The 15,260-nt window shown below is 57.5% G+C and overlaps 1 protein-coding gene across 5 annotated transcripts in view; it reads right to left on the bottom strand.

Annotated features, from left to right (window-relative positions):
- Positions 1-1,837: 1,837 nt before the first annotated feature.
- The window catches only part of TLCD4 (TLC domain containing 4), a 31,914-nt gene continuing 18,491 nt past the window's right edge, over positions 1,838-15,260 (bottom strand). For all 5 annotated transcript variants that reach the window (XM_037152963.2, XM_037152960.2, XM_037152962.2 and 2 more), the window contains exons 5-8: positions 13,800-13,858; positions 11,695-11,789; positions 10,406-10,479; positions 1,838-7,068 (exon numbers count right to left, since the gene is read on the bottom strand). In XM_037152963.2, coding sequence (XP_037008858.2) covers positions 6,750-7,068; positions 10,406-10,479; positions 11,695-11,789; positions 13,800-13,858 — 547 coding nt within the window. In that variant the 3' untranslated portion in view covers positions 1,838-6,749. The remainder of the gene's footprint in view (positions 7,069-10,405; positions 10,480-11,694; positions 11,790-13,799; positions 13,859-15,260) is intronic.

The raw sequence follows: 15,260 nt of genomic DNA on the forward strand, positions 1-15,260 counted from the left end.
ATGATCACAGAACGCTAGGACTTGACCTAGGACAGGGGCCTCCCACTCACCCACTTCTTGGCTGGAAAAGGGCCGGCAAAGGGACAGAGCTGGCCTGGGTGGGTCACTGTCCCCAGGCACAGCCAGAACGGGAACCTGGGCTGGCCCCCATGTCCGTCCAGGCCTGTGCTGTCCTCGTGGTCCCCAAACGCTGAGACACTGCTGTGGAGGTCATTCCAACCAGGGGCAAAGCCGCAAGCGCCCCTCACCCTCCCTGCTGGCCTGCTCTCATTTCAAATCCACGCTCTTGCAAGCGGGGTGGGCGAGTCGGAACCTCGGAGACATTCACACATCATCTCGTTACAAAGAAGTCAGAGGTGCAGGACCGAGATGCTTCCTCGCGGTCATCACGGGCTCCCCGGAGCCTGGCTCTTCCCGATGCATGCCGCTGGGCCCGCCTGCCCCTGCAGCATCCACCCACTCGTCCTCCCTGCCCACGTCACCCGACAACCCCTGAAAACGCTCACTCCATCCAACGCCGTTGTGGCGATCCTGCCGTACAGAGCGCATGGGCCCTGGAAGCGTCCTGGTCGGCAGGGCCAGGTTTGGGGTCAGTGGCGCAGGTTGAGCTGCTGTTCCTCAGCCCTGGCGGCCCAGCTGGACCTGGTTCCAACCCGGAGGCCACACCGTCCTGCCTCGGTCCTGGTGTGGGCAGCGGGCGAAACACGCACAGCCTGCACACATGCACCTCAGCCACAGGCGGATGCAGATGCACAGAGGCACCCACTGAAAGAGGCGCATGTTGAATTTTAATACAGAAAAGACGAGCATTCGTGTACCGGGTATAGGAATTGCAGTCCATACGCATCACCCAAAATGCGAAGTCACACAACACAGCGTGCTCTTACCTTACTGTTCCTGTCCCCACAAGTCCCTGGTCCTTGCTGTTCTGTGTCATTCTTTCCAAACTCCCATCTCCCCCAGCATTGTATTCGTGAGAGAACACAGCCCACAGCCCGCTGCTCGCCCGGCCACAGCCCCACTGCGCCAGCTCTGCGCGCGGAGTCTCACGCTGACGCGGTCACACGACCAGATGGCCTGGGCAGGACAATGTGGCCATAGAGGTGCTTGGAAGGACAGAGGCCTGTGCGCCCTGAACGCGGACCGCTCACCAGTCTCTGGACCAGACGGGCTGGCGATGCCAGTGTGCCGAGTCCCTGATAGTGTGCACCTGCCTGGCTCCCAGAAAGGGTGGGGCGCCGGGACACCGCCAGGGGACAGAGGCCTCTCACCACGTCCCCCGCACCCTGGAGCCTGACAGCGGGTGGGGCCTGGTGTTTCATTGCCGAGTCCGCCCCATTCCTCCGCGGGGCTCTCTCAGCCCTCGGCCTGGTCCCAAACATGGCCTGCAGCCCTGACTCCGCCGAGGGCGACGCACTCCAGGCCGCTGGGTAGCTGCGCAGCTTCCCACCGAGGTGGGTTCAGACGCCAGCGCCTGGACCCAGACCGCAGCAACCCGAGGGCAGGAGCAGGGCAGAGACGCTGGGTAGAAACCAGCAGAGGCCACCGGAGCCCCGGGCACAGATGGGAGGAGGTGCAAACGCAGGTGTCAGGGTTTACCTGGAGCTCCGAGGGCCGCTCCATCAGACAGCATTGTCCCTTCCACACGTGGGCGCCGCCGGCCTGTGGCCCAAGGTGGGGGGGGAGGGGGGTGGCGGGAGGTCACAGCCAAACAGGCCCTACGCCTGGTGAACTTCAGGACTGGGGTGCCGCGACAGATCACTGGATCTCAGGAAAGCAACTTTTATCATCCATCTATCACTAATTACTATTAAAAATGTGCACCCGGCGGACAAACTTTTGCATTAAATAATTGTGATTTTATTTTTTTCACAAAATACAAAGCTTTGCACTGTATCAGTGTGGCCGGGCAGAAGGGCAATTTATACATGGGACACTGAGTTTATACACGTCCTCAGTGTGAACAGTAACTTCGACTGCCATGACAAAGTGATGCCGACCTTGTAGAACATGCAGAGTATCGCTTTGAACTTGCATGTGCTTTGAGATGGCACACGCACCAACAAACACAAACATTTCAGAGTGCCACGGGAATTACCTAAAGATCTTATTCATCCTGCCACATAAAACGCAACCAGAAACCAAAGTAAATACCAAGTTATTGTTTCAACTGCCAATAAGTCTGAGTAACAGTAATTTCTAAGTTACCAAGGCTCACATTTTTATAAAGGGAGCAAAAATTCTTTAGCCTTCTGGAAATAAATGAGAAGGCGTGGTCTCAAAACTATTAAATTTATTTTGAAAGACTTCCAACGTCTTTCTAAGGATTGCATATCAAAGTAACACAGTCCCAGGAGGAAAAGTGCACCGACCGCTCCAGCTGCTGCATTTACCAGTTTCCAAGTGACTGTTTCAGATGAAATCTACGTCTAAAATGATCACAAATCCTAACAACGAATCCAAAATCTCATAACCGATTCTAGGACCAAGTTAGGAAGAGTCTTTATCTGTGCAAAAACTCCGTTAGTTGAAAAGTAGACATATCAGACTAGAAGCCAACCGAGCAAGAAATGAAAATATTATTTGGTGATATTTTTAGGCTCCATTAACCAAGACTTAGCCGATGCCTTAGTGCACACTTAATTACAGAATTTACGTAAAGACATAAAAAATTAATGCGCAGGTAACAAGGATGAGTTTTCAGCCAGAGGTATTGCGTTTGCATCTCCGAGATTAATAAATAGTCCTCGTGGGTTTTGGTCTTAAGCAGCGGGCCCGATGTCAGGAGTATATGCATCTCCGAGGATATCGGTGTGAATGTTTTCCACCCAGCCCAGCCGCGCCCACCCTTCCTCACCACAGTCCGAAATACCCTCAGAACCCTGACATACGGGCCGGAAGGGGCCCGGGCTCAAACCCCTGCACGCTGCACCTCGGAAACCCCGAATTTGCCGGCAAACTTATTTTTAGGAGAAGTGTGCCCGTAAGTAGGTTGGATGAAGAGCAGGGCCCTCCGATGCTGCCGCCCACCAGCCCGGCCTCCTGGCGCCCTCAGGACAGGCACCCTGCATCCTGGGGTCCCAGCAGGGCCGCCCCGGTAATGACACACCTGTGGAGGTTCCCCAGCTGAGGCGCGTTGTGACGCTCGTGTGGCCAAACCGGTTTGAGAAGAAAGAGAAGCCACCGTGGTGTCTCCATAAAACCGGAGCATTTATTAGTTTTGCTTGCTGCTGGGAACAAGCATCGTGAAATGCTCCCTGGCTTCCTGTAGCCTCTTAATAAATTAGGGGTTGTCTGATCGCTGCTTAAACTTCCTGCAATTTTTTTTTTTGTTGTTCAATGAAAGGACAGGCCACCAGGAAGCGTACGGGTAAGCGGAGGCCTCAAATGTGGACACAGAAAGGTGTCAGCGGCTGGCAGGCAGGGAGGCGCTGATGCCGTGGTGGGGGGACAGGAGGGCTTGGGGAAGTGACCCCTAGATGGTGGGAGGGGCACCGGGGCTCTCGGTCCTGGGGGGGCCCAGCTGCTTTGTCTCCCACGTCAGGTTTCCTGCTGGGACTCACTTGTGGCAGCTGTCATGGGCCCGGTGTGGTTAAAGCTGGCAAGGTCTGGGCCACAGCCTCCGACACAGGAGGGTGTCCCGAGCTGCTGGCTGTCCCCGTGCAGACGCATCCTGCCACAATCCCGACAGGCCACTCAAGGGCCTCTTCGGGTCCAAGACACCTCAATGCACAGCTTTCCATGAAGCGTGACCGAGGACGTCAGCAGCCACACGGCCTTTCCTGTGACTCCCAGCACGCAGACCGCTCCCCATCGACACGTAGGGACACTCAGCTGTCTGGAGCTCGGAGGGACCCAGACCCTGAAACTCGGGCACACATTTATTGTCATCCTGGCTTTTGGGGCGTGTTTGTGTCCCTTGGGAAGGAAACAGCAAACACAAATGTCACAACACGTTTCCCCGTGTTTCTCCGTGAGAAGACATGATAACCAGTGGTGTGACCAACACCCAAGCCGTCTCGTCACGCCAGGGACCACCCGGTCTCTGGGGACCGTGCACAACGCAGGGCCCGTCCCTGGGAAACGAGGTCAAACCGGAGGAGGAGGGACTGCAATGCGCCTCCTGTGAGGTTTGGAGACACCGTCTGGGCAGATCGAACTCCACTCCGAGTCCCCGGTGGATGCAAACATTTATCATTTAAAAAGTTGTTAGATGCAGGAGTGCAAACTCTAGAAACTGGGGCTCGTAATTTTTAAATTCTCCCAAATACAATAAGCTACCTAATGCAGAATGTACGGTGTTGCATGCTGTTCAGTTGATGTGCATTCGTTTTCAACATTTTGTGAGAATTTTTATTTTCTAGACAATGACACATTCAAAGAGCATCTTCATAGTTATAGGTTGTGACTAATCTTTTTCTCCAAAAATAGAGTTGCTTAAAAATTTATATCAACTTGCTTTTATTTTCTATAAATATTTGAACAGAAGTCCTTAAAATCAGAATGCCAAGTAGAATCATTGAAATTAACCCACATAGTCAAAATACTTCATATGCAATATTCTAGCAAAAAGTTTGTCAAAGTAACATGTGAAGAACTCCTTGTTTGGCGAAGGAAGTGTCCCGGCTGTGACCGCGTGGGCTGTGGGCAGCAGGAGCGGACGTCCACGCGGCTCCGGCCCAGCTCCCACGGGAGCAGCACAGCAGCATGATGGCGCCTCTCCCGCCGCGGGGCTGTGGCCAGAGAAATTCGAAGAGTCACCTCGGACCTGGAATCTGGCTGCTGGGCTGGCTATTGCACAGCCGGCTGAAATAACAATGGCTGCCTAAGAGCATGAGAAACATTCGTGCAAAACATTTGTATCATAACATTTGTATCATAACATTTGGTTCGTGAGCGGCCGTCCGAATCAGAGGGGCTGCCATGGGGGTAAAAAGGAAGTTTTCAGCGTGAAACCGCCGGCCCGTGGAAAGCGGCTCCACCTCCTGGGAGGACACCCGTGTTCAGGGACCACGGAAACACTCGGAGCCAAAGACGCTTCTGTTGAGTTGTCTTCTTTTCTAAAGGAACTCACTTCCAAACCAGTTTTCTAACATAAACGTCTCCCTTTTTAAAAGCCAGTTCTCTTGCCAAAGAGCAGGACAAGGAGGTAAAGCCGCCACTTTTGCCCTCCCTCGAAGCGCCCGCCCACGCTCACCGGTCAGTGCTGGCTGGGGGGGGGGGGGGGGGGCAGCCAGCCCGGGAGCAAAGGAGTAGTGTCGTGTCGGTCGCTTTAAAAACATGGACCTGTGTTTTTACTTTAATTAAGCTTTTCAAAAACAGGTGCGCCCAGGAGACGCCAATCACTCCCGTTTTATCACTGGGTCACTGGCTAAGGTCCCAGTTGCCTTCGTTAGAAGTTCTCAAACGTCAGCGGGCTCTGTTTGCATTGGGCAGCCCAATCAAACCAAATCGAATGGAATCAAAAGTCTTGAAATATCCAGCCAGCCTCCCTTCACCTTCCCGACTTGAACCGTGAAATCCAGGTGAAATGAGGAAGGAACGGGATCTTCTGTTTTGAGTTCAGTTACATCCAAGCGCTCCCCACCGGTTAAACTACATTTGTTTTTCTTCGTTAAGGACCATCATTAAGGTCAAGTCCTTGAGGCAAACCTGAAAGCCGTGATCCTACGTCGGGGTTGGCAGAACCAAAGAGGGAACAGACACAGGCAAACCAGAAACCAGTCCCCAGCCACCGATTGTCACAGAAGACAACAGTCCGGGTGATCAGAATACCTGGGTGAAATGATCGTGCTTTTCCTGTCCTTCGGGATAAACAGACATTTCAGAGTGCTAACTAAACTCGAGGGTAAACTCAGACTAAAATATGAATGACTGATTTTTTTTGTGTCGTGTTGATCTCGTCAAATCAAGGCCCACCTCAGGAGTAGGATAAACACACGGTACCTAAGACTTTGGTACTGCGGGTGCCGGGTTCTGAACTCAGGGCACGTTTCATGAACAGAAAGAATATATTTTTCATAGAAAAACTGCCAGGGAAGCCGAGAGGCAGTGGTAAGGCTCAGCGACTGCCCCCCAGGCCCCAGGAGCCCCCCGCAGCACGCACCCTCCTGAGGAGGACGGCCTGTGCTCGGGAGCGCAACGAGACCTGTCTCACACCGCCCTGCAGAATAAAAAGGCAATAACTCAATAGAATTCTAAACACGGGAATAATAAAGTGGTGTCTGAGAACCCCAAAATGCAGGAAGTGTTTTCCATAACTGAACGAATTAAATATGCCCGAGTAAGGAAAAGGCTTCATCGTTAGGAGACGATGGCCTAAATGAAAACGCGTCCCTGTAACGGCCTCAGCAAAAGAACGTTCCGGCAATCCAGAAATTAAGCCCTGCGCGGCCCTCGTAGGCCAGGAGCGTGGCGTGGCGTGGCGCTGAGGCCGGGCTGCGCCTGCAGGGCAGGGCCACTGTCCCCGCAGCTCGGGCTGAGCCCCTCCGGAGAGAGACGCGGACGCCAGCCGACGGGCTGGTTTACACCCTTTTATTTAAACCTGTAAGACTTTGCCCATACTTATAATGCAGGAGGAAATCAGAAGACAGACCTTGGGACTGACGTCAGAGTTTTAGTTCCCCTTTTCTGCAGGTAAGAGGTGGCGGAAGAGGACCGGAGGCCCTGGGTGACACTCGAGAGGGACAGACGCCGACGGCGGCTGGAGGCGGTACCTGCTGGGCGGGTGCGGGTGGGCAGGCGGACGCTCAGTCCAGCTTCCCGTTCTGCAGGCTGCCGCCGGCTTTCTCCTCCCTGAGCAGCGAGAGCACCTTGAGGCAGCCCCTGGAAATTTTGACCATCCACATGACGTTCATCACGTCCAGCACCAAGCAGGTGACCGCCCAGGTGCCCAGGATGACCGGCCCGAGCCGCGCGTAGGACTCGGTGCCGACCGCCGACCACATGAGGTGGTACATGGGGGGGATGGCGGCGATGCGCACGAGGAAGAAGACGGCCGTCATGAGCACGCCGTTGGCCACGTTGGCCCTGGAGAACTTGGGGTACTTCAGGGTCTCCAGGAACCACCTGGAAAAGGGCGAGAAGAATCACGTGAACTCTGCATTTCTGAGGACTCGCCTTTTCAGTTTGGTTTTTAGTCTTTAAAATTCAGGGAGCGTCCCCCTAAGATTCGGACGAAGAGGCCAAGCAGTTGTGGGTGTGTGTGCAGCGGCAAGCACCCCGCTGGCACTGGGAGGGCGCAGCGGGACCCCCGGGGCCAGTCCCGGCACAGGAACCCGGGCTCCTTGACCAGCGGCTGACCCCACGAACCCAGGGCCTTAGTGCCAGAAAGCAAGAAGGTGCTGGGAAACAGCAGGACGCCGCTGCGTCACAGGTACACAGCCACCAACGCAGGTGGCTCCCAAAGGCCAAAACCTGTGCCGACGTCAGCAGCCCAGTGAGTGACCGCAAAGTCCTCGTGCCCGGGGCCCACAGCCCCCAGCGCCTCCTCCGCCGGCCCCTTCCCCTCCTGGGGCTCCGCCTGCCGCTGCCCAGCCCCCTGCCCCCGCTCCACCCAGTTCCCCAACCACAGGCGACTCTCCCCCCTTCCCCGAGTGCTCCGTCCTCCGGTCTCCCCGCTGCTGGCAGGCACCCCTGCGGTCCTTCCAACCCCAGGCAGTGGGCCACGTCCCAGAGAAACCGCTGGGACCAGCACAGTGGGTCCACCCCAGCCTCCACCCTGGTGGCCTTTTCTAAGGCAGGTGACCGCCACCCCCAGACTCCCCTCCGTCCTCTGTCGCTGCTTCCTGGGCTGTCCCTCACAGACCCGTGCTTCTCGGGGCCCCGGGGCCACGGGCCACTCCATCCTCCCCCAGAGCTCTGCTTTCCAGGCCTCTCCTTGGCTCCGCCCGCCCCTCCAGGTCTCTCCACCCAAGTCACCACTGATTCCGACACAAACTCGTGTGCCACTCGTGTCTGACTCCTCCCCCGACAACTGCAGCCCTAGGACACCGCCTGCCTCCCGACCTGCCTCCCCAGGGGGTCCCACCAGACTACGTCACCCCGGCCAAGTCCTGCCGCCTCCGGTTAAGTCCAGGGGAAATCATGTTCATACACTTGGCCTTGTCTTCCTCTCCCACGTCAGGAAGGCCACCGACTTTGTCGGGACCCACTCCTTCCCCCCAAACTGGATGGCTCTCATGCCAGCAAGGTGGGGCTCACCCCGTGAGGTTCTTCACAGCACTGGTCCGGGGGGTGGGGGAGCGCTTGTGTCCCCCACCCCACATCCTGGAGAGCCAGGTAGGAAAGGACTGAGCCCCTGCCTGCCGAGTCCCTCTGGCCCACAGAGGGAGCTGTGCCTGGGGTCTGCTTGTGCCTCCCCCCCCCCCCCCCCCCCCCCCCCCCCCGCCCTCCCGAAGGGACTGAAGCTTTGGATGAACTTCCCTGGGAGGCCCCTGTGGTGTGGTCCTCACAACCCCGTTTACAAACTGAGAAACGTCCCGAGGGTGTTTGTACCCCCCCGTCTGGCTTGTGGGCAGCGTCTGCCCTGATGCACATTGGAAGGGGTCAGGGCAGACGGGCAGGTGCAGAAAGAGGGGAACGTGAGGGCAGAGAACGGGAGGGAGAGGCTCCCCCCGCACGGCCCCGCTGGTGGGAGCGGAGGGGCGGACACGGGCCTGCCAGGCTGCAGGGACTGTGAGCACCAGAGGAACGAAGAGAATGTTAACAAGTGGCGCTGGGAAAACACACTGGACCTTTGTGGACGACCCTGGACCAGCTCCAGGCGGAGCCGGACACTGCAGTGCTGCTGGGACTCCCCACGGCGCCCGGGCCGCGGCTGACCTGCGCACGGCCTGGCGGCGAGTGCGGCGCTCCCGGCCTGGAAGCACTTGTGTCTGACAAACGTGCTCCGGGGACTCGGGGGTCCGGGCCTCGGGCTGGGAGAAGGCGCCTCCCGCCGCCCCCACAGCCTCACGTGCTGAGATGCAGGAACAGGGAGGGAAAGGGGGGCCCGGACGCTGCAAGGACGCCCGTCGTCACCGCGGTGCGACTGCGGGCGGCAGCCGGCCCTGCGGGGAGAGGGCACCGACCCTGGGTGGGCTCCGGAAGAACGGCGAGGAGCGGGGCCCTTCCGGCCCATGTCAGGCAGGGCCGAGAAGGGGCGGGACTGACGCTCGGAGGGCCCCCTGCACCACCGGCGGGCGAGGGCCCGCGGTGACCCTGTGGGTCGGGGGCCGTGGCGGGGCCACGGGCAGGTCCACGCAGGCAGCCACACTCGCTCCTGTCCGTGTGCAGGGCGCCCACCGTGGAAGGTGGAAGGTGACCGGGAAGCGAGATGACGGGGACAGGACTGGAGGCGGGGGCAGGGACACCCAGAGGCAGGCGGTGGCCACTCCACACTGCCCGTCACGGCGAGTGGGGCCCGCCCTGTGGTGTGGGAATCGCTGTGGTGAACACCGAGACTCCTTTATAAAAACAGCCGGGGGCTGGCCCGTGAGCCTGGTTTGCTGGATGCCGCCCCCCCCCCCCAGGAGGACTTCCCACAACAGTAACAACGGGCTGCGTGGCACAGACGGAGAGCGGGTGGGGCGGACGAGGGCCACCTCGGGGGTGCGACGGTGGCCCCTGCCGATGTGCCACACGCAGGGGCGGACGGAGGCAGAGCCCCCGGGGTGCCCGTGCGGGGAGAGCCGGAGAGCAGGAGAGTCGCGGAAGACACGCGGGGAGGGGGGTGCCCTCCGTCCCAGAGGGGCCGAGCCTGTGGGGCCGCCTGGGAGGAGGGGCGCTGGGCCAGATCGCTGAGGAGCAGACAACGGGAGCCCCCCACACCCCTTTTCTTGCGGGAAGCAACTCAGCCCCTCCAAGGCCAGAGTGAGGAAGTGCCTGCTGCTCTGATTCTAAAATTCCCGCGAAGCCCAGGACTCTGAAGTGAGCAACCAGGTAGGAGCTGAAACTCTAACAGGAGCGCTCGCCCAGGGAGAAGCCCGGAGCAGGGCCCGGGGACCCTGGGGCCACCGGCCTTCGAGGGGCTGCCTCTGGCAAAGCAGACAGATGGGGCTGCGGGACAGACCGGCCCCGGGGCATGCGGCGTCAGGACACAAGGGAGCAGGCGGGAGGACATCCGGGTGACCCGCCACAGCAGCCGCAGAGAGGCAATTAGGCCCTGGATGGACGTCTCTGCACTTGACCCCTGAAAGCCGTGGGTGGTGCTCACGGAACAATTCCAGCGAACACCCCAAGGAACCTGGGCGGAAGGGCCGAAAGGACAGGCCCGAGTCCAGAGAGGGCAGGGGACCCACGCCCGCCCAGGGCTGCAGCACCACAGCCGGGGACAGCGACGTCCATACAGGTGCTTGGTCTCGCACAGGAGCCCTGGGAGAACAAACGGTGGGAGCTTGCGTGAGGGGGCCGGCCCGCGACCTACCGCTGGTTCACGAAGGGGCTGGAGAGCTCGGCCAGCAGGCGGAAGTTCCCGATGTACTGCAGGGGGCCTTCTCTCTGGGCGAGGACAGGAAAGGCACCGTCAGGGCCGCGTCCCGGGCCAGCTTCCCGAGGCCAGGAACACGGTCCGGGTTCTCCAGCACCGAGGGACCACCCACACCAGGGTGGGCCCAGTCTGCGGCACTGAGCCTCTTCTTGACGAGAACTTAGCAACGCCACTGGAGTGCTACCGTGTTTTCCAGAGACAGGAGCGTGTTGCACACTCGTGCTCATGCATGCACACACCGTGCACTCACAGAAACAGCTCCCCGGCAGCTGCCTCACGCTGAACGCGGAGATTCTGCTAAACAGCCACTGGGAACAGCGCGTGAGGGACAAGAACACACGAGCGTGGTCCTAGCTGTCTCTGGGGAATCGGACCCAGAAAACGCTTTACTTCCCAAGCCCTGGCTTTCTGCAGACTCAGAACTTTGTGTTACAGACCATCCGTATCCAGGCCAAAATCGCAACGGGCGCTAGTGCAGCGTCTCTTTTGCCCTGCGTTGCTGCGGAGTCACCGACTCGCCCCGGGCGCGGCCCTGCTGCGGGGCCTTTACAGTAGTCCCCTGCGAGTCCTGTCGCTCCCGGACCCCTCAGCCCACCCCCTGGGGGCAAAGCCCCCGTGTGCCACCCGACAGGCACCACCAGGCTCCTCCTCACCTGATCCCCTCTCTCCGACTCAAGAAAACCCTCTGAAACTCCAGGGAGGGAGGTGCTGTCGAAGGGCTAGGTTTAAACTGCGCTAACACCTTCAGATCAATAAACTGCAGCCCTTGATACTTTACTGTCAGCAAATTACGGCGCAGGTCACAGCCCCCTTCTGGTCAATGTGGGTGTGGGGTTTCTGTGTCTGCCGCCCGCCTTTAAGGAGCTTTGCCCAGAGTAATATCCCTTCTCTCCAGGGCGAGGGGTAGATTAATCATAAACGCATCCAGGAGGACAGGCAAATTTCAATAGCTAGATGATCCTACAGGTTTTAGGTGAAAATTTTAAAAATTGGGGCCATCTGCCTTTCCAAAGTCCATGAATGCAAGTGAACACCCCAACACGGACACCCAAGTGAAGCCCTTGTTTTTGTTAGTGGACGAGAGAGCCCGTCAGGTGGGGAACCCCGACTGCGTCTGGGCTTGGTCCCAGGCAGCTAAGACCCGTGTGTTGGCACGTACGTCCACCCTGCGCCCCCACCCCCTCCCCTGCTGGGAGGGAGGCTGCGTGGGCCGGCCCAGCACGCACCAGGATGACGAAGAAGGCGTACAGGGCCGTGCAGTGGTGAATCACGAAGTACTTGTCGCCGATCACTTTCCAGTACAGAAGGAGGGCCAGCAAATCTGTGGGGAGGAAAACTCGGTGGGACATCACGCAGGAAGAAGGCTGCACCGCTTCCGAGTGCGTTCGACCCGCTGGCAGCTGCCCCAGGCCGCCCGGGGCCCACGGGGCTGCATCCCTCGCTCCGGGCCGGGGGACCCGCTGGTCCACCCCAAGTGCTGCTTCCCGATGACCGCGTCCCCCGCTCCACACGCAGGGCCTGCTCCAGCACGAGGACCCTGTGGGCACTGAGCAGGGGCCACACCCTGTTGAAAGCACAGGGAATAACGTGTTCCTGGGTCTAAATAAAGTGAAAATACTACTGCTGAGCAAAAAGTAATTTTGAAATAAGGTTACAGTACTGATTTCCAGCCTTGCAATAATTCAAACAGATGAGATGGTCACAGCAAAGGTAAAAAATGACCAACTCACTTATAACACAAATTCAACAAAACGTGTTTAAAAATTAACACGGACGTGATCAAATATTAATTCCAAATAGCAAAGGGCCACCAGGAGTGACTGTTAAAACGACAAACAACGGGAGAGGCCAAGGCATCACATTTCTTTTAAAAAGGTCCTGAATCTAAACACCACGGCTCCGAACAGCCTTTCCTTGAACAGAACGGAAACTGCTGAACACTCTGACCCCGGGACTCTCACTGCCCAGTGGCAGCGAGATGTGGCATTGAGATGTGGGGCCAAGTGGTGACCAGAGGACCCAGGCCTTGTGGGGTCGGAGCTGAGAAAACACGGGGCTTCTTTTACGAAACATAAAAAAAATTACTGATGTGATTATTTAGCGAGAGAAAAAAATCACGGGGTGACCAATTTTAAATGAGAGAGTAAATGCCGCAAGTGAGGAAATGGGGAAAATTAGGTGCTGCGGGCCCGGAGGGCCACCGACCCCGCCCGGGCGCGCCTGCCCTGCACTGGGTGGCCGTCTTCACTCCGGTGACCGGTGTGGTGACCGTGACCAGCAACACTCTTTGGAGAGAGAGCACGGAGGGCTCACTCCTCCTTCGCCCTGGTGAGTGCGCTGGGCAGTTGTCTAACCTGGAGAAGCCTTCACTGAGTTCCCTGCACCGAGACTTCCCGGTGCCGGGGAGTTTCTGAATGGACAGCACTCACCGGCCAGCGCATGAGGCGTGGATTCTGTGTCGTCTTGGTCAACAACAGCGTTTTGGGCCAAAAGAGCATGATTTTTTTCACTGCCTTCACACAACTCACTCTTCTCTTGGCTGGGCCACCAACGCATCCCGGAGCCTCCTCCCTCCTTCTCTTCAAAGTCCATCTCTTCCCCGGGGGCCCCCACGCTCTGGATAATCTGACCTTCAGTCACTTCCCAAGGGCAGCAGGCTTTCCGAGCCCATCACTCAGCGGTGGACTCAGAAAGCCTCTTGCTCCGCCGTTGCCACCTGGATTTTCTTTCCACTGTTCGTTACACAGGGTCCCCAGTCAATGCTCACGCCACGACTCTGCCTTCTCTCTCGCTGATGAGCCGGCCTGACCTTCACAAAGCCACTTGGGCAGCAGAGGCACGACCACGCCCACCGCCCACCACCGTCTCTGGGATCAAAGGCTCCCCCAATCCCACCCGACCTGAGCGGAATACCACACAGGGAGATGTGGAATAAAAGATTCTGGAACCTGAACTGATCACAGCTAAAATAGCTTACGTTTGTAAATTTTCCCAAAACAGTACACGTGGGAATGTGGGGACACACGTCAGGGACCTTTGCAAGTGAGAGCCACCACAGTCGAAACTGCGGAGCGGCTGGGGCTCTCAGGCCAGGAAGGGGCCGTCGCTAGCAAGACAGGTCCCAGCCGGGTGGAGGACACCGCGCTCGGATTCTGCCCCAGGGCCACGCCGCCGGGGACCGCGCCCTGTTCTGCCCTGTTCAGAGCAAGCTTGCCTCCGCCTGGGTCCCCACAGCTTCTCGAGCCAGTCACCCAAAAGCACAGACTACATATTCCTTGACTGTAACTCCACGAGTCATTTTAAAAGGGACAGTGAGAAACATACCACATACCGGAAATGAGGTAGCCCGAAGCGATAGCAATATTCACCTTGGCAAGCGATGAATTGCCCCTATAAATATTTTGGGGGAAAAAAGTTCCTTTTTTTAGCACATGAGTTATAGATGACAGCTACTTTTGTCTATTGAGATTTAAATATAACCAAAATGTTTCCCATAGTTTCTCAAACAGTAAATTGTCCTTTGCACACAGTAATGAGTCAGCTACGGTAAAACCTTTAACCGCAGGAATATCATTTCTTATATTGATTAGCTGAAAGTTTTAGGAAAATCATTTTACCAAAAGACAACTTTTTATAACTGTGTTTTCATGTGATTTGTTTCAGAAAGGATCTGAACGGAATTTGGAGGCTGATCTTTTTTTAATTTCTTATTCTGAACCAGAGGCTCAAATAACCTCAAGAAATCATCTAGCCTGTCCCTGACATGAGGGACTTTACTCTCCTCGTCATCACCGACCTGGGGACTGGAGGGACTTGCCTGGCGCCCCACGTCCAGCCTGGTCGGAGCAGGGCTGTCGGACCCTGCTGTTCCTGCCTCTCCACACAGCAAGGCCCTACACCTGTCCCTGCTAACACTCCTCAGTCCGAGAGACACACGGACCATCAGCCCCTCCCCCTCTGATTGGCAGTGAGCACTGCGACGGGAAGCCCAAGCGAAGCTGCCGCCACTGCGCCCCAAACGGGAAAGGCTCCTGGCTCGCTGTCTCCTTCGCCCACATGCTCGGCCCATTTGAGCCGGGAGAGCTGGGCCTGGAGTCGGCCAGGGCGTCGAAGAAAATGTGAAACCGAAAAATTACTACAGGCAAAAGTTCGATAAGGACAAAAATCAATCAATGAATCAAATCTTTGCTATAGAATTCACTTCCCAAAAGAGCTGGTTCTGTGGACTGTCATATTTGTATAAAAAGAAAATATGAAAAGAAGCTAGAAGTCGTTTAGGTGGCTCACATAAAAACTGGGCCAGAAAGTGAACTTCACTAAAAATTTTTCAGTTCTGAAAAGTCTTCCCGATGAAAACGTATCGTGGCGGCGTAACGCTGGCGGGCGTGATCTCACGCTTGTGAAGAGGCCGACAGCGGCCGTCTCCAGACCCGGCTCGGCCGCCACACGCTCTGCGGCACTTTCTCCAGCACAGCCTCCCCTCCCGGACTAAGCCGGACCGAGTCCCCGCACAAAACGCCAGGAGAGGCCGTGTGTGAGATTCCCGCCACGGGACTGACATTTCCACGTCCCCTGGAAGAACCACCTTACGGGTTCCCACACCCTTGCTGAACGCAGCTGTCACTGGCACCTCCGTGCGCCCGAACTGCACCCCCACAAGCACCTCTGCTCCTTGTCTTCACACCCTCGCCCTCGAGTGACCCGTCACACGTCAGTGCTAGGTTGACCGCCTGGTCGCCATAGGAACTCCCCATTGCTCAGGACAAGGGGTAACGACAGCTCGGTTTTACTC

The sequence above is a fragment of the Artibeus jamaicensis genome, unplaced genomic scaffold (assembly GCF_021234435.1).
Source record: "Artibeus jamaicensis isolate MK-2021 breed Jamaican fruit bat unplaced genomic scaffold, CSHL_Jam_final scaffold_1689, whole genome shotgun sequence".
Taxonomy (NCBI): Eukaryota; Metazoa; Chordata; class Mammalia; order Chiroptera; family Phyllostomidae; genus Artibeus; species Artibeus jamaicensis.